The sequence below is a fragment of the Tachypleus tridentatus genome, unplaced genomic scaffold (genome assembly GCF_004210375.1).
Source record: "Tachypleus tridentatus isolate NWPU-2018 unplaced genomic scaffold, ASM421037v1 Hic_cluster_2, whole genome shotgun sequence".
In the NCBI taxonomy this organism is placed as follows: domain Eukaryota; kingdom Metazoa; phylum Arthropoda; class Merostomata; order Xiphosura; family Limulidae; genus Tachypleus; species Tachypleus tridentatus.
The window spans coordinates 48,817,663-48,845,401 of record NW_027467782.1 but is presented as its reverse complement, the minus strand read 5'-3'; the positions used below and the strand labels follow the sequence as shown (position 1 = coordinate 48,845,401).

General features: G+C 35.1%; 1 protein-coding gene across 1 annotated transcript; it reads right to left on the bottom strand.

Annotated features, from left to right (window-relative positions):
* Positions 1-96: 96 nt before the first annotated feature.
* On the bottom strand, positions 97-27,729 carry LOC143243375 (uncharacterized). Its single transcript, XM_076487239.1, has 3 exons — positions 27,352-27,729; positions 19,505-20,443; positions 97-2,030 (listed from the first exon to the last, which is right to left on the bottom strand). The coding sequence occupies exons 2-3, from the start codon at positions 20,292-20,294 to the stop codon at positions 1,270-1,272; spliced, it is 1,551 nt and encodes a 516-aa protein (XP_076343354.1). The 5' UTR covers positions 20,295-20,443; positions 27,352-27,729; the 3' UTR covers positions 97-1,269.
* Positions 27,730-27,739: the final 10 nt, after the last annotated feature.

The window sequence follows — 27,739 nt, the reverse complement described above, 5'->3', positions numbered from 1 at the left end:
TATTTTTCACTAGATTGTTTGTAGTATTCCTTGTGCTATATAGTACATGTTCACAAACTGAACATGTTATTGAGAAGATGAGAAATGGACACGTGATTCACTTATTTCAAACATTATTTAATTATTCCATGTTACAGAAACTATGGCAGTCATGTTTAACTTCATGCAACAAAAAATTCCAGAGATTAGTTATATTTTATAACAAATACTTATGGCAACTGGTCTACCTGATTTTGTAAGTTATATAAAACAGTAATACCAAATCATCTTTCCATGTTCCGAGCAAACATTTGTGATAAAGTAACTTACTCAACTTCATGAAACTTACCATTTAGGTTCTTCTTTCAAGCCTAGATAAATTGCTTCAGTGATTTTATAATTTGACATTTTGATTTGAATGTGACGACGAATTACAAAGATGCATTTGATGTAGATGTACAACTAAAGGAACACTAACTACATAATGTAATCTTAGCTAGACTTGGGACTAAGAGAAAACGCTAGAAGTACTTAAGAGAGTAGGCTTAACTGTAGATTTTGTATCTCGTATCAGATACATCAATTTTAGAAACTGTTACTAGTTCTTGAGCAAATGAACTACATAATCTTAACAAAAAACAATGAAAAGATCTAAACCAGTAATTAGAACTAATAATTCCAAAGAGTGGTAAATACTTTTTTGAGTGTGATGGTATTACATTATAATATTGGTTCTTCTCAATAGTGAGTGTGACAGACGAAACACATACATGGTGACATTGGCACTAATTTCATGTGAAATTTCTAACTCATCATTACAAAGAAAAACAAAGCTCTTACAAAAGTAATTGATTATTTGTAAATACACTGGTATCATTCGCTTTCGTTTATATAGTTTCAACATCTTCCTTTATTATAAAAACGAGAAGTCATTACATTTTTGGGTCTTATGGACGATAGTGTGACATCTTTATAAGATCATCTATCCACTTAAAGTGTGGAAGTTGGAAATGAAAACTCATAAAAAATTGTATTTTAACGTCCACGTTAGTCTAAGAATAGAACGTACTAAGTTATGTACATTGATTATATATTACAATATATGACACTGGTCGACTCGGGTAACGATACACTTGAGTCAGACCCAAAATCTCATTAGTTAACCCTGGATATTTCCGAAATGTATTTATACCGTTTTCAATAAAAGCCCGGATTGGTGTGCTCTATGATACAACACCTCTTTACTATTACGTAATCTTCCACAGTACGGTACACGTGTTTATTTACATATTAATAAAAGCCCGGATTAGTGTGTTCTATGATACAACGTTTACAACACCTCTTCACCATTCTGTAACCTTCCACAGTAATGGCGCAGTCTTGGATGTTCAGTTGCTGTAAACCTCGACAGTAATAAGCGATAGCCCGGACTCCTTTATCGGTCACCATGTCGCAGGACTTGAGGCTCAATTTCTTCAGGTTCGGGCAGTGCTCCGACAGAAGCTTTAGCCCGTAGTCTGTGACGTCACACTTGCCGATGTCTAGTGCCCGGAGCCTTGGACAGCTTCTGGACAACACTTCCATGCTGTCGTCAGACACGGCTTCACAGCCTCGGACGTTTAGGTAGCGCAGCTTGTAACAATGGCGGGCTATTTGCTTGACACCAGCATCAGAGACTTGGTGACATTTAGCCACACTGAGGTACCGCAGGTTAGGTCCCAATTTAGCAAGTTCGTAAAGACCGAAATCAGTAACTTGTAAACAGTCGCTGACACTAAGTTCCCGTAGCATCACACAGTAACTAGCAATGTACTTGACCGCCACATCTGTCAGCTGGACACAACGTCGAAGGAAAAGATGGGTTAGCTGAGGACAGTTCCGGACAAACGCTTTTAGTCCAGAATCCTCCAAAGCTTGACAGTCGGTAAGGTCTACGTACTGGAGATACAATTGCCGAGCACACACTGGAAGGGAGTCAGGTTTAGATCCAGCCGGATCTGGAACAGGTACAGTTGTCTGACGAGGCTCGACACTGGTGACATGACAACATCCTGAAGAGTTTTAAAAAAATTAATAACGAACAGCATTATGAACGTGAAACTGTAGAGACACTTTACAAAATTACCCTAAAACGATATACTCGTGATAAGTTAACGTACTGATATATATCTGTACAAAAATACAGTGTATTACTTACCACCATTTATTTATACATATATATTCTTTTTATATATGTACGTAACGAACAATTTTTTCATACATAACTCAATTTATATCTGTGTTCTCAAATTTCTAAACAAGTTTTACCTGTTAAACAGCTTCAAGTCATCAACTGATTATAAATATATTTAGTATATTAAGAAATTTCCTTACCAAACAAACATACGCACTCCCAAAGGAGTGGTTTTAAAATACGAAATATTTATGAAGGGTGGAGACAACTTTGGTTCTTGGTGGTTTTATTTCTAGATTATTCTACTCGACAAGTAATATGTTTTGTCTTTTATAATAGTTTAGATTTATATTTAAAACAATTTCATGAGTTACTTCATTTCTTAAAATTATAAACTTTTGCTGTATTTTTCTTTCAGATTACTTGCGTAATACAAATAGAACAAACCCCTAACATAGCCTACACGTGTACAATTCTTGCCGTTTAAAATACTTAGTAACTAAATGTTTAATAAAATATCGGATTTTAATTATTCAGTTCTCGTTCTTTGTGTTTGGTTACTTCCATCCTTATTCTTTTAAACTATTTGAAATGAAAATATGTTAAATTTTATATTTCAACTCTAATTTACGCACTTATTTTTGCTTGTGTCGTTTGATATAAAATTTAGTATTTTCGCTATAGTGTTGATTTTGTTGTATCCATCACCGAGTTCTTTTAATACTAATTTGTTAATTACGTTATTAATTAACGTAAAATAATAAAAATAAAACATTATTTACTGCTCTTAAAAATTTAAGTTCAAACAAAAGCATATTCCTACATCATACTTTAGGCCTAATCCTTATTATCTGCAGAACACGGTATTTGTTCACACCTTTTCGTTGTATAAATATGAAACAACTGTTTTAACGTTATTTTAAAGTATGCCAGAAACGTGTACATAAACATAAATAAAATTCTAGTTATTGAGGTTGTCACGCAAATAACCTAGATTCCCACAATGTTCGACTCCTGACAGTCACGAAAATTCGCACTGTATATACCTTGTTATACGAAGGCCTGTAATGAAAGCAGGTTATGTTCCCATACACGTTGAAAATAAATTAAAACACCACATGAAAATATTCTAAACATGTAGAATATTTGTTGGAAAAAATGCGGTCACAAAAATCGCTGTAAAAAACAATGAAAATGATAAAAACCAAAGCGCTTTATAAATTAATGTCCCAACGTTTATTAATTAGAAATATGCCAGCTGTTAATTCTAAACGCATAGCCATTTTTGGTGTCGTGCCACATTTGCAGGTTTGTAAACAAATAGCTTTTGGGACGTGATATATACATCTGATTTAAAGTTAGGGATTTCTTCTTTTTAATCACTAGCCAATACTTATTAACTCCCGAAATATTCGACCTACTTAATAAAAGCCCGCTGCGTAAAGCGCTTTTCTGTGTTATGCCATGTTTACTTGCAGGTTTGTTTTTTTTTTAAACAATTTTTTTCTGGAAAGAAGAAAACAGTTCCCTTCTGTTTTATATCATTCTTTCTCTCTGTTGATATACTATTTTTGGTTAATATCATAACGTGTATTTTTTCTTATAGTAAAGCCACATCAAGCTATCAGCAGAGTCCACCGAGGGGAATCGAACTCCTGATTTTAGCGTTGTAACTCCGTAGACTCACCACTGTACAAGCGGGGTACATATCATAATGTAATTTTACCTTTAAAAACACTGATGGCTTTCGTAAAAGAAACCAAGTTCAGCCTTATCGGCCCGGCTTGTCAGCTGGTTAAAGCGCTCCACTTGTAATCTGAGGGTCGCGGGTTCGAATCCCCGTTGCACCAAACATGCTCACCCTTTCAACCGTGGAAGCGTTGAAATGTGACAAAACAAATAAACAGCCTCGTGTGTGTACAGTAACTGATGATTCGTAGTGCCATTTTATAGCACAAGCTGTCAGTGAAGAAGTAATAAAGGTGAAATGGGCTAAGGTGTGTACTTTACAGTGATTTATTATGGCTTGCAACTTAATAATTAAAATATCGTAGGGGTTTATCTCAGTAACACCGTTTATAATTTTTTTAATTATTTCATTCTTGATCCGTAGTAAAATATTTTAATAATTGAAGCCTCTTTATTTAGAGTTTTAATACATGGATGAAATTATGTGGAATCCACTAAATTGTCTGTTTGTTTGTTTGTTTTTTGAATTTCGCGCAAAGCTACTCGAGGGCTATCTGCGCCAGCCGTCCCTAATTTAGCAATGTAAGACTAGAAGGAATGCAGCTGGTCATCACCACCCACCGCCAACTCTTGGGCTACTCTTTTACCAATGAATAGTGGGGTTGATCGTCACATTATAACGCCCCCACGGCTGAAAGGGCGAGCACGTTTGGTGCGACCAGGATTCGAAGCCGCGACCCTCGGATTACGAGTCGAATGCCTAGCCTTAACACACTAGATACCTGATCTGGTATATACTTAGATAATTCTTTGACCTATGGCTACGCAAATACTCCTTAAAGACTCGATTGCCATCTATGGATTACTAAACTTTTTAAATAAAAGTAAGCTAAATATACAGATTAAAACTGAAAATTAACAATAGCTTTTCTTCTGTATTACAAACTTAACTAAAACACGTGATGCTTTAAATCAATACAAAAGAAAACTATAAGATATGATACTTAAAATTTGTTAAATTATCTGGCGAATTACATCCCTGTTAATGGTATTTATTGATATTTTATCCAAATAATACCACGATATTTGATCAGCTTGGAAAGCTATGTTAGTCTAAATTATATATATTAAGGCTAAGTTGCAAAGCAATTTTCCCGAGTGCAAAAATGATTACAAGCAATAAACTAAAATACAATAATAATGGTGATATATATTGTTTTAAATTTTAAAACTAACAACATTAATGTGTTTCTCTTAATAAAGTCGAGTTCCGTCTGTCCTCCTTCCTAAAAATCTACGAAGCCTAAATTAATATATAATTATTTATGTATTTCAAGTAAAGCACATCCAACGATAAAACTAATTAATAAACTACGAAAGAAAGACCAAAAACATTTATATGAACGTTAGATGTATAAATATAACGTATGTAAAGGAAATATATTAATAGAACCATCTTTAATCCAATTATTTATAATATTAAAATAATCATGTAGGGTTAGACATATACAAGGAACCCAACAACCCAGGCACTTTTGTCTTCCTTGCTTAGAGTGTCTGTGATGCTACCACAGCAAGGATCGAATACCAAATTTTAACATTATAAGCCCTCGAACTTACCGTTAAATCATCAGAGAAGGGTACGTGAAGAAAACGTATATCATACATAAGACACTAACGCTCGAGTTATAATTTAAGTGGAATCAACCAGTAAGTAGATGTATGAAAATATTCTATTTAAATACGAAATAAGTAAAGGGTTCGATTACCTTTGGTAGACTCAGCAGATAGCCCAATGTGGCTTTGCTATAAGAAAACACACACAAAATAAGTGTACCAGTTACTAACTAATACTCCATTCATTAATTGGTTCGTTTGTAGTTAGGCACAGAACTACACAAAAGACTATCTGTGCTCTACCCACCACTGGTATCGAAATCTGGTTTCTAGCGTTGTAAATCCACAGCCATAACGCTGTACCACGTGGGGAAGAGAACTCCTTATTTGGTTCTGAATTTTAGCGTGAAGTCACACGAGGGATATCTGCGCCAGCTGTCCCTTATTTAGTGGTGTAAGACTAGATGAAATGCAATTAGTCATCACAATACACCACCAACTTTTGGGCTACTCTTTTACTAACGAATAGTGGGATTGACCATCGCGTTATAACGCCCCCATCACTGAAAGAGCGAGGATGTTTAGTGTGACAGGGATACGAAACCGTAACCCTCAGATTACGAGTCGAACGCCTTAACCACCTAGCTACACCAGGCCGCTAGCCATCCCGAATTTAGTAGTTAAAGGTTAAAAGGAAGACAGTTAATGAACACAACCAACTGTCAACTCTTGCGATACTCTTATCAACGAAGAGTACCATTCCCCGTAATTTTACAACGTCCCCAAGTCTGAAAGGGCTAGTATGTTCGTTGAAGGGAATTCGGACCCGCAACCTTCAGATTACAAGTTGAGTTCTCTAACTACCAGAACTCTCTTCATTCTTAGTTTTACCTTCAAGTTCGCATATTTCGTCTCGTATATTTATTTATTTCCATCACTACCTAATTACACTACACCTACAGGAAGGTGCGACTACTTTCTTTAACTTGTAACCTATTTCTTGCAAGCTCTTCTATCGTTGAAATGTACCAAAAGAAAACATTGTCTAGACCACCCTCTGAAGTTGTCTAACTGGAACTTATCCTTCTACAAAGTTCACAACTGCGAAGAAGGTTGGTATTGGGGAGATACTTGAACTCAAAACCAGCGTAATAAGTACATACAGAAAAGTGGTAACGCATGTTTTTGTTTCTTCCAAATACCGAAGCTTCCGACGTGTGTTAAATGTGCAAATATTTATCAAAATGAAAATCATTCATACTTTTAGTTTCTTTGATCACCAAAAGGTAAATAAATCACGTGGAATTAAAAACCAAGAATAACAGTTGGTTATTCAAATTATTTTTCATTAAGTGATAACTTCACTTAGTAATAATCATTGCTCACCGTTTCGCAACTGTCTTCACCCATATACCACCAATGAACAGAAGAGTTTATTAAGCCTTATCTTATACAATTGCAATATAGTTAGATATTAGTTCTATTGATATAATAAAATCTGTACTGTTCAATCAAAAACTGCTAGTTTGAATTTTTCTCAACAGTTGTTACCAACCTAATCTGGTCGAAGACAACAAATGACAATCCCGCTCGACTCAGTGTACGCTTGGGCGGCTTAAACGTTAAAATTAGGAAGTACAAATCCTGCAGTGAGCACAGTGTTGTATCGCTCTTACATCAACCAATAAACAAGTAAATGTAAAAAAAAAAACTCATTCAAATGGAACATCGTATAGCAAGAAGTCTACACCATTACACAAGCCGAGGCACGTGAAACTTTTGTTGCCTTTATAAATGCATTAAAGATTTGAAAACAACGTCTACTGAAATTGACAACCACAATATAACTCGTGCACATTTCTTTATATCATGAATATTACCTTACAGAAGCAACTACGATAAACGAAATATGTCTATAGGAAAATAGCCAATTAGGATGAGCTGGTGATCGAATAAAATTTTTCAGGCATGGTTATACAACAAAGTAAAGCTTTAACAAAGAAAGTTCTTTAATCTTCAAGTTGGCTTGTTACATAAAACAACCACTAGAGCTGCATGTCAAGGGTTAACTTTGTAGTGTTCTAGAGTTGAGTACCAACGGTTAATTTTTTTTTGTGCTCTAGAGCTGAGTGTCAAGGGTTAACTTTGCCCCTGTAGTGTTCTAGAACGGAGTGCCTCTAGAGAATTCTTGAGCATTAAAATTTAGTTTAACCCTTTTAATGTCCCAGTTCTTATTTTCAAGCATTAACATTATACATTGGCGTAATTAGGTCTCATAGGGTCCTGAAACAAACATGTTTGTTGCCCGCCCTATCCATTAAAACATTGTCCCCTCAAATCCAAAATTTAAAATATCAATTTTGAGTGACCTCTGGTCGACCTGTATCCTGACCAATGATTATACCTTTATAATATCTTACGTATAGGTGTCAAGGGTTAACTCAACCCATAAGTGCCCTAAGGACGTTTTAATCTGATTTAAAACGTTCTCTATATTCTTAATTAGTTTGTTTTTACGAAATGTGTAATATAGTTGATTTTTTAATTTTAAAGCAGACTTTATGTAACATCACTTAAATGTAGAGTATCTCCACTTCGACCCGAGTTAGTATCACCTAAACTATCACCATCTAAGCCTAAAGCTCCAGGTACTAATTTTCTAAAGTTTTGTTGTGGCAGAAGCATAGTGATATTCAATAAAAACTCTGCGTTTCACAGTAAATTTAATAAGATAAACGATAACATTTTTTATTTTTATTTTAAAATTTAGAGAGAAAACATGAAACTGTTGTTTATTAATGATGGCTGATCTGTAAGCTTAAGAGCTTATGGCGCAAAAATTCGACGTTCAATTCCTGGGCATATAGATAGATGATTGTGTAACTTTGCACTAAATCAAATGAACCCTTATTTAAGTAAGTTAACACTTTCACAAAACCAGTTTTTACGACGATTTATCATATGGATACAAAAACAGTTGAGAAAACTAAAATAAAAAGCATTTTGATACCAAAAAGTAATTGTTTTATATTTAATGTCTAATCAGTGGTATCTTTAATAAACTGTAAATATATTTATGATGTTATTCTTTCATGGCGGGTTATTTTAAATTATCTGGTGAAAATAATTCAATTTCCAATTCTTGTGACAATAACAAATTTGTTTCTTTACACGCTTGTAGACTTTGTACCTTGCTGTAAGCCTACGCTCACAGTCATGCTATCTGCTCTGTACCAGACGTGCGTAAAAATTTACTTATTTGTACAACGTAATGCAACATCCACGATAATTAACACAGATCTGAAAACGTAAACACACGGACTGATTTACTCTACAGACTAAAAACACAACTATATATGTTCTTGATGTTTCGTTGTTTCACACTGTAAAGTTATTTACCCAATTAACTAGCTCACCCATGACTGTAATCTTTGTTCTAAATCTTTCACAAAGCCTCTCGTTTATTAATATTCCTGAATATTTTAGTTAGGACTAGCTTGATCGTAGTGTCATGTACTCTCTGGCAAAAATCTGAATTTTAACATTAAAAATATAGCTTAAAATAATACATTTTGATTGTTAATGTATATCTAACTTTAAAAGCTTTTACTGAGTTCAGCATTTTATGTAACTCACCAATATTATTACGTCTTAATTAAAATGTTTGTAAACAAGTTACTAATTTCATCACTAGATGGCAATATATCATATTCGTCATTAAGTGCTACAAATAGTTTCCTCATTTCAAAGTATCGTGGTTCTTTCTATTATAAATTTATACAGCGGTGTGTTCTCTTGAATTCCGAACTCCGGCATACCACGGTGCAGAGGCCCGCGAACGTAATTTACCTTGAACTGACAAAACCCACCAGAGATGCCTTTGGGCCCTTCAGGACCAATGAACTCGTTTTCTCTGTCCACAGAGTGCCTGGAAGGTGAAATCAAAATATATTACGTGTTTGTTTGCCTGAACATTTTCTTTACTATTTAAGGCACTATATTTAAACCTCTCCAGAGTCTGATTTATTGCGACAGATAAGTTTGTTTGTAGATAAAAATTATGAATGTGAGAGGAAGACGACTCAAGTCGAGAGATTTATCAAATGTTAATGAAACACTATCAAAGTTTTCCATATTTCTGTATGAAAAAAAAAAAAAAATCTACCATGTCTTCCAAGCAAGACTTGCCACGTGTCTATGGTAACAGGTGTAATATTATTTCTATATTGTATTTATTTATTCCATACTCTGTAATTCATATAAAAAAGTAAAGAATAACTGGGTAATGTATTAAATAAAATTACAATTACAGTACTGATTTGTCAACGACTGTTGCCGATTTCCTGTTCCACAGTCAGTATACAAATTACTTGTTTTTGCGTTTTTGAATAGGTTTGTTTGTTTGTTTGTTTTGGAATTTCGCACAAAGCTACTCGAGGGCTATCTGTGCTAGCCGTCCCTAATTTAGCAGTGTAAGACTAGAGGGAAGGCAGCTAGTCATCACCACCCACCGCCAACTCTTGGGCTACTCTTTTACCAACGAATAGTGGGATTGACCGTCACATTATAACGCCCCCACGGCTGGGAGGGCGAGCATGTTTAGCGCGACGCGGGCCCGAACCCGCGACCCTCGGATTACGAGTCGCACGCCTTACGCGCTAGGCCATGCCGGGCCTTTTGAATAGGAAGATAGCAAAATGTTCGAATAATTTAAAGTATCCATCCAACGTTTAACTTTTGGGCTGATAAAAAAAAAGTCGAAATTTATCGACGACGTAGAATTGTGTGGTATGAAAGCTGTCCCAAAACTAACATTTATCATAGTTTTATTTTTCCTTTATTATTTCACCTGTTAAGTTGAAGTGATTAAAACACTAAAAGTTCAACGCAGTGGAGCAGAACAAAATCTATAATTAGATAACCTCTACATAAAATTATAACAACAGGCCTAGCTAAATGTAATCATTCTTAGGTCTCACTTTAAGGCCTAGCTGTGCATAATTATCTTCGCTCCCTCCTTGTTAAGGCCTAGATGTATTTATTTTCTGGTCCCCCTCTTTAAGCCTAGTTGTGTTATTACATTGGGGTTCCCCTATTAAGGCCTAGCTTGTATAATTACTCTCGGATCCCGCGAATTACTAATCTAGTACCTCAAAAACTAGGCTAATGACAAGTCTCTCTCTCTCCGCATGTTGTGCAATGGTTTACGAAAATTCGACTTACTCTAACCATCAATTAAATACCCATTTTTAAAACTTTATAAACTAGAATTTCTTTGTATAACTGTGCTGCTGTACATGCATGAAGGCAAAGCATAACTTGTCGGGGTAAAATACGCCTATATCACTCATTATAAACTGGTTTTGGCGAGACAAATATGTCTACATAATTATATTATCAGCGTTTTGTAAGTGTATTAAAGTGGTATTTATTCCTGTCTCTCAGAAATGTTAATAGTTTAGAGGTGGTGGTGAAACTCTTGATCAATTTATTTATTTATTTCGTAATTTATTTAAATGTTAAATTTATGTTAATTTATGTATATTCCATTCTTCATAAATTTTATTTATCAAAAACTTACAACTAGTACTAATAATAACTTTAATAAATTTGCATTTCAATAATACAGTTGAAAAATATTTCAGCATGTAATTAAATCCTCGGGTTTCGCATTCAGAACAACAACTGTGAATAGACTTTAAAGTTTCGTCTTTGTTGCTTTTAAAGTAGTGTCTGTGCGTGCGCTAATACTGAAGTTAAAATAAGCATCAATAACAATAAAAACTTGTTTCTCTGAAACGAAAGAATTTCAACGATTTAAAGTCATACAAATTATGCAGACACTTTTAGAATACTGTAACGTTTATAAAATCTATAAATGTACTAAAAATATTGACTTTTATGGTACAATACTGGTTGCAGTTCATCTCTGAGGTACCATACCATTTGTAGCTAATCTCTGCTTCTCAGAATTTAAATTTTAATTGTGAATTTGTTTACAATGACGTGACTTCACTATATCTTTTTATATTTTGTACATAGAGGAAATAGTTTTAGAAAATACTTAGTGTTTTCCAATGCTACAAAAACTGAATAATTTGAAATACAGCCAGTACGTATCCTAATTGCTCAAAATAGCTGACTTTTAATGACATTGGTGAAGACAGGTGTCGCTAGGTGTTTAAAGAATTCTGGGAGCTTTGATCCTAGTTTTCTGTCATGATTTTTCAATATTTATTATACAGCCCCAGGTACCAGTGCTTGGCGATAACTCTTGTCGCTTATACAGAAAGGACAGTAGAAGAAAATCAGATATTCACAAAGAGGAAATTATTTAAACACTGAATCTTTTTGTTGTTGTTTATTGTGACGGTTATGAGGGTAGTCGTTAAGTGACAATACCGACACAAAACAAAGTGACCATAATCGTGCAACAACGCTGTACACAACAAGTGACAATGAAATGAATTAGATAATAAAATTTATTTGTTCATGTTAACGGCACCTGATGAGCACAGTGGGCGAAAGGTTAGATCAGAGACCCCTTGTGTCAGGAATAGCCGGTCATAATTATGAAATATGGACCAAAGGGAAGGCCCAGACGGCGTATCCCGTCATCTAAACTGGCTATTCTTAATCGAATAGTGGGTTAACTATCACTATTATAACCTACCCATTGACTGCTAATAGTGCTAAGTGTGTTTGGTAGCACACGAACGTTTGGAAACGTCTAGAACAAAATGTTAAAGTGAATAAAATAAATAAATCCGTCATAGATCAGCTATGAATGGTGCCATACCGTAGAGGTATAATCCAAATGGTATCTTATATTTAAAACAAACATCAAGAAAAGGTACCATACCTCAGAAATTGGCTTAAAATGATACCATACCATAGATACTGGTTTCAAATGGTATTATACCTCAGATGTCAACTCGAAACAGTGTTACGATAGAGAGATTAAAGAAAAACCCCAGTTATACTGATACTATTAACAAAATAATAACCAACTTGTCTATTTCATTTCGTGAAGCTAGACTTAAGTTCCGGTTGTAATTCAGCATCAGTGGACAGTTTTATTCATTCTGCGTAAATATCTCAAACCAAGAAGACTAGACACAAAGAATCCAGATGCTGTTCTTAGCCACAGTGAGGTCTCTCTTGGGGTTAGAGTATCGATAACTCAAAGTTACTGCAAGCAAATAGGGAAATGTTTCGTTTTTACGATGTCTTCACACTGCGACTTAAATAAAATATATTCCCACAGCGAAATAGAAAATACTACATAACTTCAGGGCCTACAAGTTAAAAAAAATTAAATTACGCTAATAGGTTCGTAGTATCCTTAGGAGAGATTAAACAAAAGTGAATAATACATCACGGATGTAGTGTTCATTAGTTGATATGTAAAGCATATCTTTGTGATGTGGTTACTTAATTCTCAGAATGGAAAGTGTGTGCAGCTTTGTTCAAAAATAAATATTTTAGGAACATATTTTTTAAAAGACCCCCTTTTGAAGTACCTTTACTTTTATTAATTCATCAACATTGAACGAGAAATATTTATTAACAATCTTAATTGTATAATCGATAAGTTTCCAGTAAGTGTTCCTGGTAGTCATTCGTATTTTCCCTTAACTACAACCCCCCCCCCCTTGAAACTAGTTAGAACCTATTGAGGGGGATATTACTTTATGTAGGAACACTACAGCTAACTAGCTCTCCCATAACAAATTAACTTATTACACACCTATGGTAAACACATGAAATAAAATTCTTCGTTACTGGACGTCACGTGAGTATTTAAAATGATCACTAGCCTACTCTCGAGATCAGTTTTTTTTAATCTCCTACACAACCCAGAGACCCGAGCCTACCTTCACAAGTGCTGGAAGTTTCCCAAGCACAAGGACCTGGGAAAGAACTAGATTCAAGGTGACATAAAACGGATTTATGGCTGGGAACGTAAAGCAGGTGTAGGGTATATTGTCAACAGAATCTCTTTCTCCCATCCAACATGACCGAAACAGAATGGAATTTATTTTCATCGACACCGATTCTTGTTGGAAGTACTCGAGAAGTACAAAACTAAACATCGTCCATAAACCACTGTCAATATCGTGTAGCGATAGGTCAAAGGTTGCGATTTAAGTTTCAGCACAACGTGTGGGTTTCACCTGTAACTGGAAAAAAACAACAACTAACGTTTATAGGCTGAAGCGTATATAATGAATCTGACATTGCAAACAAGTCTAAAAATATGTTAATATTGAATCGGTGACATGGTATACACCATGTTTCGTAGAGGCTCCACCTGTCGCAGAACTTGGTTACTTACCAAAACATCCCTCATCCAGTATTTATCTCCATATTAAATATTTTAAAACCCACGTCCCTCGGTGGGTCGACGGTAAGTTTCCAAGTTAGCACTGCTAAAATTCGGAGGCCGATCCGCGCCGATAGCCCATCGTATGGCGTTGTAACAAAGTTCGCTATCACACCACCAACAGCGAGTTCTTATTGTGAGGGCTAAGTAAACTTGAGAAGTGATTTTTTAAACGATATATATATATAACGATTTATAATCTACTTGTAATCTAAACCGTGTTAATTCAACTGGAATTATAGTAATGCAAAATGCAACTTCAGCAGATGGCACATGTGTAACAAGATAACCTAACATTTTAAGTTGTTAATAATGAATAAGTCAGATATTAAAAAGTTCAGTATTTATCACCCAGTGAAAGACAATGGACTGAAAACCAAACGAAACATTCTATAAAGCTAATGTACAGCAAGCTACGCTACAAATCACGAGCTCCTTGTGTCCCCGTGCCGTTTCTCCTGTCCGTACAACACAAATTGTTGGGTTGTTTTTCGCTTACTCGCTTTATTAATTGCGATTTTACCTCACTGTTGTTAGTCTTTGTACACGGGTTTAGTTTAGTTTATTCAAGACATGAGAGAACGACCGAACTGGTATCTTGTAACTGTGTGGTAGGTGGGCTCAAAGATGTTTGCTGTGCGAGTTTACAGTGATAAGTAACGCTGTTAGTTTGACTCTCTATCTGGATTGGTGTTCATATCGTGTCGATTTAAAAGGTCAGAGGTAAAGGGCACACAGATTTGGAAGTTTTACCGTGTACAAGGAACCCCACTGTTTCTTACCATGAACCTGTGTGCCATGTCTCATCTTGAACCTTTCCTCTTCACGTTTTTTTATTGTTGTTGTTTTTCAAACAAACCCTGGTTAATTTCTTGCTATTAGAAGTAAGAAGGAATTGAGCATACCACGTTCTAATGTCCTTGAATTCGACATAAAAACAAAAGACACAAAAACAGTAGAACTGGTGAACACGGGTGGACTTTTGAACTGTCGTTGGCGCCACCTTGGTTCTAGTTGTGATGCATATGGTGTTTTTCATTGAAATTACTTAAAACAGTAAAACCGTGCTGATTAAATTAAATACACAAATAGTTAATCTTGTCTGTAAATATCACTACAACCAGCAAATATCAGTAGTGTAATATCGTACCACAACCAGCAAGTATTGTTAGTGTATGGATTATACTTTAACAGTTTTAACTAACTACAGATATCAGAACTGACAATTTGGTTACCACAACGTGAAAATGTAACGGTTAAAATTCATTCTTCCTTGAAATATGCAAGTTTAAATTACGAAGAACAGGTTAAAACTGCATACTAATTATACTATTAACAATTCTAACTTCCTTCCAGGTATAATCAGCCATAATCAGGTTTAATGCTATGTGGTGGTTTTACTTTTTACAGTAAAACTCGTACAATCTATATGCAGGATAAACTATCTGGTTTTACAGTAAAATTCATACAATGCATATGCAGGATAAACTATCTGGGTTTACAGTAAAACTCGTACAATCCATATGCAGGATAAACTATCTGGTTTTACGGTAAAACTCGTACAATCCACATGCAGGATAAATATCTGGTTTTACAGTAAAACTCATACAATCCATATGCAGGATAAACTGTCTGGTTTTACAGCTGACAGTATTATACCTACTTTCTCTACCATATTGTACAAGTTAAATCTGTGTTGATTGTACTTTAACAATATCTATAAGATAAAACTGTTTTAAGTTCGTTTTTGTTTACAATGGTCCTCATCTCTGAACATTGAAAACTATCTGTAATAGCATACGTCATCTGCTTAGTATCAGCAACGCTATATACAGATATTATCTTTCACTTAAATTCATTTTTCTCGTAAAAACGTTTGTGGGTCAGTTCAAATGTTTGTGACGACGCAGTCATTTTTTAGACTACAAATTAAAGTTTCAACCGTGTGTGTCGCTCGTGTCTTAAACAAATCATTCTGATATAATTTATTTCTTGACTACTTGTCTCACGGTCACATAACTTAGGCCTGACTTTATACCTCACCCCTAAACGTTTTACAGGCATTTGTTTTTTTTTTGGTTTTACTGTTGCAGAAACTGAACTTGAAATAGACAAATGTTATACTCTGTCAGCATGACGTTTGTTTAGCAAAGAGTCAAAACATTAGGTGCTCGTAAAGAAATAGGGTCACATTCTGGCAACCCACTCCTTGCCATGGCCTGTTTAGACAGAGAATCAGACTTAGTGGGATTCCTGGCTTGTTTGTCCTGCTGCTGTTGTATTCCCGCTGTTCTACAACATGTCTACAATTAATAAAATGCAAGCAGTTTCAGCATTCTGGTCACCACACACAAAGTTCTATTCTTCCACTGGTAATTAGTTATCGGTGGAGTTCTCTTCCAATGTTATTCATCTCAAAATATAAAATCAAGGAACTCTGTAAAAATCAAACGTCTAACCTTGATAAATTATTAGGATACATCACCGTTTTCAGTTAGTTATTTAATGAACACCAAATAAATAAAATCAAACTAACTGACAACAACGAACTATTATAACAATTATCAACTGATAACAAAACAAAGGGGGGGGTGAGATCATACGAGATCAACTGTACAGACACGTGATATTTGGTAAATAAGCCTTCGCATTCGGCGGCTGGTGATTTTCTTTAATCCGGTTACAATGACCAGAAAGAAACACGAACTAAATATTTACAGGTCTTCCAAACACTTAAACTGGCTTTTGTTGGTGGTTTATATGATCACATTTAGAGAATCATACACGTTTCCAGCCAGCCAGCCAGCACACGAGATTTTCAAACCACCCGACTTGCTAACACGCCCTCTACACGTACAGTGACCGTCTGAGTTCAGCCAACTCATCTGAATTTTCGTTACCTAGACTAATGTTTTTTTCAAAACGGGGACTTTTTTTTGTTTTTCTTGCTTTGTTTCTTGAAACTTTTTGTACGATAGTTTAATGATGCGATTATATACGGCTTTTATGTAGCACCAAACATGATTTGAATACAAAACTTAATTCGTCGGCAGCTCAACAAAAAGACAAACTTGATGGCATTACGTTACTCAGACGTTTCTCCCACGTGGGAAACACGCACCCAGTGTGATGAATGTTTATTCAACAGAAATAACTGAAAATTCACCAAGTAATACAACCGCATCACTTTCAAAATCTTATAAATGCTTAGTTGTTTTTTTTTTTGTTATATCACAAAGTTACACAATGGGCTATCTATGTAGTGTTCACAATGAGGATCGAACCAAGAATTCTAGTTACAAAATGTAAAGTCTCACCGATGACCCACGTGAAGACCCGGCATAACCAGGTGGTTAGGGTACTCGACTCCTAATCTGAGGGTCGCGAGGTCTAATCCCCGCCACACCAAACATGCTCGCCCTTTCAGCCGTGAAGCGTTATAATGTAACTGTCAATCCCACTATTCACTGGTAAAAGAGTAGCCCAAGAGTTGTCGGTTGGTGGTGATGACTAGCTACCTTCCCTCTAGTCTTTCACAGCTAAATTAGGGACGGATAGCGTACATAGACCTCGTGTAGCTTCGTGCGAAATTAAAACAAACTGAGTCACATGGAGCCTACTTTTATAAACAAGTTTGTTTATTGGACCTATCTCTCTCTCTCTCTGTTTGTTTTATGGTGGACCTATCTCTCTCTCTTTCTTTGTTTTATGGTGGACCTATCTCTCTCTCTTTCTTTGTTTTATGGTGGACCTATCTCTCTCTCTTTCTTTGTTTTATGGTGGACCTATCTCTCTCTCTTTCTTTGTTTTTTTTTTTTTTTAATCAGTTTTCAAGAGTTTGGGTAAATGGAAAATATGAACGAACATCAGTTTATATCAAGATAAAATGCTACATTTCTCCCAGCCTGCATAAAAACACCACCTCTGTGGTTTAATAAAATCTGAACAAAGAATTAATACCAATCAAACATTGACATTTGAACTAAACAACTCGATAACATTAAGTTTACTTCATGCACGTCTCTATGTAGTAGTTTATTTATACGTATTTACAAACATTATAATTGTGTAAATTCACACTGACAGACCATTACGATTTAAAAATGAAGCGTGTGTTTCGAAATATTCAAAATTACTGATAATTACGCCTAGGAAAATTCATTATGAAACTGCTTATTTCAGGATAAACAGCATTTCACTTCTATAGCCGCAAGATAATGTTTTACCTTAACAATCTAGAGAATGACGTTGTTGTATCTGTATAGCAGGTAGTGTAACAATGTTTCACCTCAACAACCGACAGGAAAACAATATTTTTTTTTAATAATCAGCAAGATATTTTTGTTATCACCAAGAGGATAGTAGCATTGTTTGTTTTAAAGAGGTAAGGCAACCTTGACAAATCCTAATTATTTTAACTCTCTTCTGACCACAGAATCATAGAAGAAGACGTGTTAAGTTTAATGATTTAATAAATAGAAGGAGCGAAAAATGTTGAATGTGTGATAAAACATCATTTTTTAAACTGTATATTAAGCCTATTTGTCCTTAATTACGTAGTGCTTACAGCTTGCGAGATTAATTTTCCGTTAGTTTCAAAGCATTTTAATTTAAAAACAAAACTTTCTATCAAAGTGAAAAAACTAAAACTCGAACGTCGAAAATAAAATGGAGTCATTTATTAAAACATATTTTTCTTCTGTGTGATTATTAAACACAAGAAGTTTGATTTTATTGGCCACAAAGTGTAGAGTGCTCTGTGGATAAGTCGTGGCTGACGCCCTCTGGTTTTTTTATTCACTCAATAATTAGAGAATAAATAATGTCGCTCAGACCTTCTGAAAATGAACTAATTTAGAGAAATAAAACTCATAGATAAAAGTAATATAACACGATAAAGCAATCAAACTCACAAACGCAAGTCTGCTGTAGATCCTTTATATAAGCACAACCAAGTTGTTTTCGTGGGCTAAAATTAAAAGTAACTGTTTGTATTAATAACTAACAGTGTTTGGGTTAGTTTATCAAATGTTGTACAAAACTATACATAAACTTAAGTAACTTTTTCGTAATTGTAAAAGAAACAATTCTACATCACAAACGTTAAATTTAGGTTTACAAATGAAACGTAACACAGAACTTAGGCTTAGACGTAAAGCATTACACAGAATTTAGGCTGTCTAGTAATGCAATAAAAAAGTTGAGTTTTGAGAATTACATGTTAATATCAAAATTATCATGCTAATTTAATTTTTGAAATAAAATTTGTCAAATTATCTCTAAAATTTTTGAGAAATTCGAAACGAATGAAAAGGTGTGGTCTTCTGCATTGGATTATGATCAAGTTTTTGATATGTTGCAAGCATGCATCAAATAATAACTCACGTGCATCTGTATCTAAGTGTAAAAAAGTAGACTAAACACTTTCCCTAAGGAAATTGATACAGAACATAAAAATCATATCTTTCCATTTAGCATAGACTTATCCGTTATTTTATCTTAAAAGTGTCTTTTTACCCTTTTATATCCTAAATATCTTGTTACATGTTTCGTAAAAACACTTGCAAATAATTGGGAAATTTTACGATGTTCTACTTCATTAATATACTGTACACGAATAAATATGTGTAATTTAACACTATCTATTTCTGTAATTTTACCTGTCAAATCCAGTCTTTCCAAGTTGAGACATCTTGAAACCAAATCACTGACCCCTATATTGGTCACATTGGTACATCCTCGAATCTCAATACTTCTTAGTTCTGGACAACGTTTTGCAATCGTCCACACGCCCTTATCCGTAAGACGTGAACAACCATTCAAACACATTCGTTCCACTGTCAGACAAACACTAGGAGAGTCCCGACACAGGAGCCGAAAAAGTGTCTTCAATCCAGCATTTACGTTAATTTTATCACTAGTTAGAGTTATAGAGGTCCAAAGTTGAGGTTCCCATGCTAAAAAATACCATCGGCGACAAACACGAGCGCACACACACAAATGATTACTAGATAAATAAGAAAATATTTTCAGTATCAGTTCATCTGTCAGTCTGTCAAAGTGGGAACATCTTGGTAGTTTTTTTCCTTTAAAAGTTGCCAGAAGTTTCTCGGTGTCAGACAAAGTGCTTGAAGTTCTTAAGGCAGAGGATGGAGAACTCACATGTTCGGAGTAAGATGAAGTATCCGTCCATGGGCTAGGAGGGGCACCATGCTCTCCTTCAAAAGATCGATTGGATGATTTTGGAGTAGGGGTCAAGCTCTGGCGAGTGAGTAACGTATGATAACCTAGGTCATGACCTGGTGATGTCCTTCCACTGGAATACGATCCAATTTCACTCTTTACAGGTACAGAAGACTCAGCTAATGGTGTCGAAGATGACGTAAGAGAAAAATCGTCTGATAATTCACTTGAAAGGCACCGACTGTCCGCGTTTAAGTAGAACTCCATTTTTTCTATTTTCAGACTCGCTAAACTTCAGACGACAGATTGGAATGAATAAATATGGCGACCATTAAAAATGGTGACTTATCGAAACTTTCAAATTGATGTAACAATTTTACATTCAGTATTCTGTAATCGTTGACGTCTTCAAATATCTGAAAATATTTTTGAGAGGTTTAACCAAACAGAAACGTACGAAATAATGCAACAAACACACACAGTTTTATACCAGACAATTGTACTTATGAATCACTAATATCTATGTATGAAAAACTCAACAATCAGCTGTTTGGAGAACAAAATAAAACATCACTGGTTAGTAACACTAAAAAAGCTTATTTCAAAATAGAACCAAGTAGCCAATAACCCATCCCAAGATTCACCGGTCGTTGAAAGCACAAAGTGTCACAGTTTCACTCCATATCGCTTTCTCGTCTTTAGACTGTGGTGCTCTCTCTCTCGCATATTAACATGTTATCCACAGTTCCTGCTAATTTTTATGAGACATATTCAAAGACACCGTAAATTCCAAATTATTGCCTTTCCTTTCTTTAAGACTGACTTTAGTGGATTAAATACAAATTAAAACTCGTCTATTAATTTGACCAAGTATGTTTGTTTAAGCCGAATGACCATTAATACATGCATCAATATTTAAATATACTTGACGTGTAAACATTACATTGTGAGCATGTCATACTTTTTAACAGATATTTTCAGAAGACTTAGATATTTTTCAACAAAACATAATACAAATTCTAGTCCACTTTATCTATTTGATTACAAGTTCTTATTTACCCAATTTCGTGAACACACTACAGACCTAACTTCATAAACAACGTTAAATTATCATTTACTTTCCAATTCCCTCATATTATTATTTCTTCGTCGAAATACGGACTCAATACAATGATGGACTAACAGACCAGCTAACCATTTCTTTGTTTTCTTACTGAAATATTCCGAAACCTGATTAAGGTGGAGTACCTTTGGATTGAGCTGCCTGTTGTTTTTCTGAATCGTTTATAACACTTCATTGGTTCTTTTACCACAGAATAGATTCTTTCAAACATCTACTAAACTTTGAATTTGTGTCTTGGACTTCAATATGTTAACACAATTAACTTCATTCTTAGCAGCACCTCAATCAGTGACTTTACATTTTGTCATTAGCTAACTTACGTTATCTTTTCAGGTAGTGTCACATATAACACTAGTGGTGTTCTTTAGTGTCACTGCGTACTATGTACAATGTCACACATGGCACTAATGGCGTTCTTTAGTGTCACTGTGTACTATGTACAATGTCACACATGGCACTAGAGGTGTTCCTTAGTCTCAATGCGTACTATGTACAATGTCACACATGGCACTAGTGGTGTTCTTTAGTCTCAATGCGTACTATGTACAATGTCACACATGGCACGAGTGGTGTTCTTTAGTCTCAATGCGTACTATGTACAATGTCACACATGGCACGAGTGGTGTTCTTTAGTCTCAATGCGTACTATGTACAATGTCACACATGGCACTAGTGGTGTTCTTTAGTCACAATGTGTACTATGTACAATGTCACACATGGCACTAGAGGTGTTCCTTAGTCTCAATGCGTACTATGTACAATGTCACACATGGCACTAGAGGTGTTCCTTAGTCTCAATGCGTACTATGTACAATGTCACACATGGCACTAGAGGTGTTCCTTAGTCTCAATGCGTACTATGTACAATGTCACACATGGCACTAGAGGTGTTCTTTAGTGTCACTGTGTACTATGTACAATGTCACACATGGCACTAGAGGTGTTCCTTAGTCACAATGTGTACTATGTACGATGTCACACATGGCACTAGAGGTGTTCCTTAGTCACAATGTGTACTATGTACAATGTCACACATGGCACTAGAGGTGTTCCTTAGTCTCAATGCGTACTATGTACAATGTCACACATGGCACTAGAGGTGTTCTTTAGTCTCAATGCGTACTATGTACAATGTCACACATGGCACTAGTGGTGTTCTTTAGTCTCAATGCGTACTATGTACAATGTCACACATGGCACTAGTGGTGTTCTTTGGTCTCAATGCGTACTATGTACAATGTCACACATGGCACTAGAGGTGTTCCTTAGTCACAATGGGTACTATGTACAATGTCACACATGGCACTAGTGGTGTTCTTTAGTGTCACTGTGTACTATGTCACACATGGCACTAGTGGTGTTCCTTAGTCTCACTGTGTAGTTTTTGTAATACTCTGATAAAGTGATATTTGTTGGGGCACGATTACCAATGTTCCAACTGGACATTCAGTTATATTTCATACATCAGTGGTGCTAACGTGTTCCTTCTAGCTTCATTTATCTCTTTTTGGTTACTCTGGAGCAGGAATTAAAAAAAAAATCCCGTGTTTTAGATGCTCATCACATAAATGGTTAAGTGATTTAAAATTGTGATTTTATCTCTACATCATTCCATGAATTAAGACAAACTCAAAGTGCCTTTGCTAATTTGAGTGAAACTCCATACGTATCCCAAATTTTGAAATAAATTCGTGTTTCAGGTTTCTGCTTTATGGTTAGGAATAGCATATCCTTCTGGTTATTTCGTAAAATAGCCCATCAGAACGAAGATGCACTTATTACCACTGGTACTCTTTGGTAAAGGACCAAGCACATCAACAGAAGTTTTCTCAAACGGTGTTTAAACACAATAATACTGTTATTTCCAAAGTTCCTTCATTTGTAGATGTCCTTGTTCATAGTACGGTTCATACAATCCCCAGTCACTGACAAATTAGCAGTGCATCGAAATTTGCTTGGTTTTTCAAGTAGTTTGTACAAAAGACAGGCCATCAGATAATGATTTACAAAATAGTTATAATAGAAGCACAACAAAATATATATATATTTTGCCTCACCCAAGTTCTGTAACATTGGTCGATGTTAAACAGTTTCAATCTGTTTGGGTTTGTATACATCCCGTCTCCATTGGGTCTTGTATCCCATGAAACTTACCTCCCGATAGAGCATTTCACATTTCTTGGGATTCACCTTAAGGTTTAATTTCATGAATCAGCCTACAATAAACATCATCAAAGGTATTTGTCTTTCCATGTGCGATGTGAAGATACATCATCAAAGGTATTTGTCTTTCCACGTGCGATGTGAAGATAAGTATGACGTTTTACTAGACGAAAATCGTCATATGTCATTTATACGTTGCACGTGCATCACATAATCCAAATTTTAATACAACAAACTGATACGGTCCATTTCCAGCAGGAAAATCCACCTTTTCTCTGATAGCTTTCTCGACTTGCACTTAGAGTTCGCTCTTCAGATCTAATATTGAAAACTACTTTGATACGTAAAAAAGAATCCAAAGTGGACATCATCCTTGGCAGTGAATTAGAATCTTTCTCTACGCCTTAACTAACCTTCTGGTATTCCACGCAGAGCTTTGTGGTTAATTCATTTTCTTTACCACACAACGAGTGGTTGTATTCAGTTTTATTACTCTTTGTGTTTCTTGTCTTCTGCTTCTTTAAGAATCTCAACCTGTTTTGCACTTGGGATGTGTCTACTTACATATTGGGCTGCATTTCCGATGGAATATTATGAGATATTTTATTGGTTAGATCTAAGCCATGAAAATCCACTGGAGAAAGTATTCTTTGAACAAGTCATATAATCAGTGGCATTGCTCAGTTATAAGTTTTCACAGCTCCTGTAAATGAGGTTTTAAGCTCTCCTTATGTGAAATGTTGACATTTCGTGTACCTTGTTTCTAAGGTGGCTATTTCTGATGGTCTGTTATGTGGAAGTACTTTAGAGTTTCATATTTTGCTATATTCCATTTAAAATTGACTTGGATTTCATGGTTGTTTAATGGTGGAAACAATGGCGTTCTTCTTCAGATGAATGAGAGTTCCTGACCATTAATCCTAGAAGGCTGGTTGGTGTGTCTAGTTCTATCACGCCATAATAAATAGATGTACCGTGTTAAACATTGCAATAAAATAAACATCCAATTTACACTCGTATAACTGGTGAATCACATGGATCAAATCGTTTTTCAAACTTAAAAAAAATTAAGTGATTTAGCTACATCACACATGCTCATTACGCAACAAAAAACCTTTCTAGCCAAAACAATACAAACGCCTAAATTGGAACAACATATTACGAAGCGCCTGTCGTTTAAAAGGCCCGGAACGGCCAGATGGTTAAGGCACTCGACTCGTAATCTGAATGTCGCAGGTTCGAATCTCTGTCACACCAAACATGCTCGTCCCTTCAGTCGTGGGGCGTTATAATGTTACGGGTAATCCCACTATTCGTTGGTAAAAGAGTAACCCAAGAGTTGGCGGTGGGTGATGATGACTAGCTGCCTTCCCTCTAGTCTTACAGTACTAAATTAGGGACGGCTAGTTTAAAAAAACCTAGTTTAAACCTTCGTTTAAAAGAAGGTGTACTTCAATGAATATTTACCATATAGCGTTTTATAAAGTACTTGATGAATGACAGTTAACATTACATAAATAATTTTATAGTTTATATTCTCGAGATATTCCAAAAAAAAGTTTGATAATATACAATAACAAACACTTTGCCTAGCTGGTGCACGAAACTAGTACTAAGATTCACACGCTATTATCAACCTTAAAAAGTATCTTAAAAAAAAAAAGTGTCAGTCAGAAGACTACGATTGGTTATCGTATGGATGCCACTCAATCATAATGACACAACAAGTATAAACCTTCAAGGAAATAATGAGCCAACACGCGAAGGATATTGATCTACGTATCGTATGAATTTATTCAAGTTTACAAGGTCATGAGACCCCACATGGGAACATCAAATCTGCTGCTCTTTTAAACCGGCATTCCCCTCAGGTCTAATTTTATCGAGTACATTTAGTGTGACACAAAATTCCTGTCAGTGACTATCAGTGTGTATTAAGTTACTGTTTTTAAATCACAGTAGATTTTCAAGTTAGATTAAACCCAATTGTAATCACTTAATTTATCTTCATAGGAAAAAAAAAATAATTGGGAGCAAACACCCCAATATTTTACTTAAATTAATTAGTTTCAACTTACTACACCTTTCCGTTTAATCGAATTTTTGTTTTTCGTTTCACATTTTTGTACTTTTTATGTCAAAAATAATTTGCTTCTTCCACAAATATTCTATTTTTATGACTATAGTGAATGTAGGCCTACAACATGCAGAATGCGAAATTAAAAACTAGTCACATAATATTCGTTTCAATGTTTACGCAGATGGTAACATTAATATCCAAAGAGTGATATAAAAAAGCAATCACTAAATGTTTTACAAAATCCTTGTTTTTAAGTTGTTTTTTTTTTGTTTTTTCTAAATTATGACATTTTGTATTTCGCAGCCTACTCGTTCCATAGTACACGTAAACCCCTTCGCCAAAATAAATTTCCAGTAGGGATGAAATTCAGCTCAATTCAAAACGGAATATCTTTAGAAAAAAAGTAAGTTAAACAAGTGTACACGAATTAAGACCTTCACAACAGCCCAATCTTTCATGGTTATTACTCGGAAACATAATTTGGTAGATAAATAATAAAGTAAGATCCAACAATACACGAAGGGTACGTAATGGATTCTATATTAATCTTTATACACGACCAAGAAGGAATTCTTGATATGCTATTATAATTATTAGACATATACTTTATTGAGTAACTTTTAAGTAATATTACATTACAGGTATTAGCAGATAATTATTGGCTAGCATATACTACCAGTCTTTTAGGGTCATGTTTGAGCAGATGTTGGCCAGAATATTAAAAATCGGTAACTTTACAACAAATTAGTCTTGATCACTGAACTCACAAAAGTAAAGTCGTAAATACGATTTAATGATATAATCGAAGGTAATACATATTTTGAGGATAGTTTGGAGACGTGTATGAACATGCCCAATAACTGTTAAATTGTAAGTTCAACAAGAAACTTTGAGTGAGACACTGACAAAGATAACTGGTAATATCTTTTCCCCTTGATTTTATGACAGAAATAAACCCTTTTCCATTTCACAGCACACGAACAAAACCATAATATAATCAAATCAGTGTCTTTAAATAACTAATATGACTAAATTTGCCCAGAATATTATTGACTCTTCAAACACTTCTGAAGTTTTTAAATTACCATATGATTCATTGGCTGCCTAAACTAACTGGAAAAAAATGTGCATCTTGTTTTTATTTAAAAGAAACTTGACATCTGGACATTCTTAAATCGTAATAAGAGGTTTGATAGGTCGACATTTTATTTTACACGAGAGATATTTTCGAATACACTGTAACTTAAGGCTACTGCTATTAATTAATAAGGCCTCATCGGCGTTATTTCTGGGAGATGCAGTGTGGTTTAATATTATACCATACCATTCTCTGTTGTCATTCATAAACACTTAGATATATAATTCTTACTGTTTAATTTTTTAGTGTAATATAATACTTGGGATCGTTATTATTTACGTGAAATAATTTTAAAATATTTGTTGGTCGGACTTTGGAGTTTGATACTTGACTAAGTACATGTAGCTTTCAGAGTAATTCTTACTCGAAATGGAAGGGTTGACAACTGTGTTCAATTGCAAGCTATAATTCTCATAATGTAAAAGCACCTGTAAAAGGTAAACACTTTTCCTAACTAAAATATCTATATTTTTCTACAGAACGTTTAAATGGAAAACGTGTAGAGCAAAAATCATTGAAAATAAGTCCAACTTAGTTCAAAATTAGCATTTCCTGATTTAAGCTTTAAATTTACGGTCTCTCAGGCACTTACTGGTTTTTTTTTTTTAACATTGTTGTGAGATTTCCCCATCAATCAAGAAAAAGAGAAATGTTCGTTTGGTATCTTAACACGGTAGACATGTGAAGCCATAGTTTGCCACTTCTTAGTATTTAATGAACTTGTTCGCTTATCCGCCATTGTGGTTCAAATTGTAGCGGCATCTATACGATAGTACAAAAATGCAGGCTGTTCAACCAAAACAATTATTTTTAGACTCACCTTTATAGAACAGATGTTTATTCCAGTCAATCACAAAGTACGACGCTTTTAACATGTATGGAATTCTTCAACTTTTTTCGCTGATGTAAATGGTCCAACATCTACTATTTTTTTAATCTGTAATAAGTACACACACAAAATAAAAACGAAACATCGCATACGAGCCGATTCCTAACCCTCAGCTAGTGTCACCTGAACTCGGCCAAGTAATTCTTCGGACAGGCCTGTCTTTACGTCTACACCGTGTACAGGGAACTGGCTTGCCCACGTAAGCACGTAACATTGCCCTGGCGCCGTGTGCCTCATTCGGAAAAGCATGCGTTGCCTCCGGCATGGCTTATAACCGGTGTTCTCCTGCAGGGTCAGGTTCGTGCCATTCTTAGAGCCA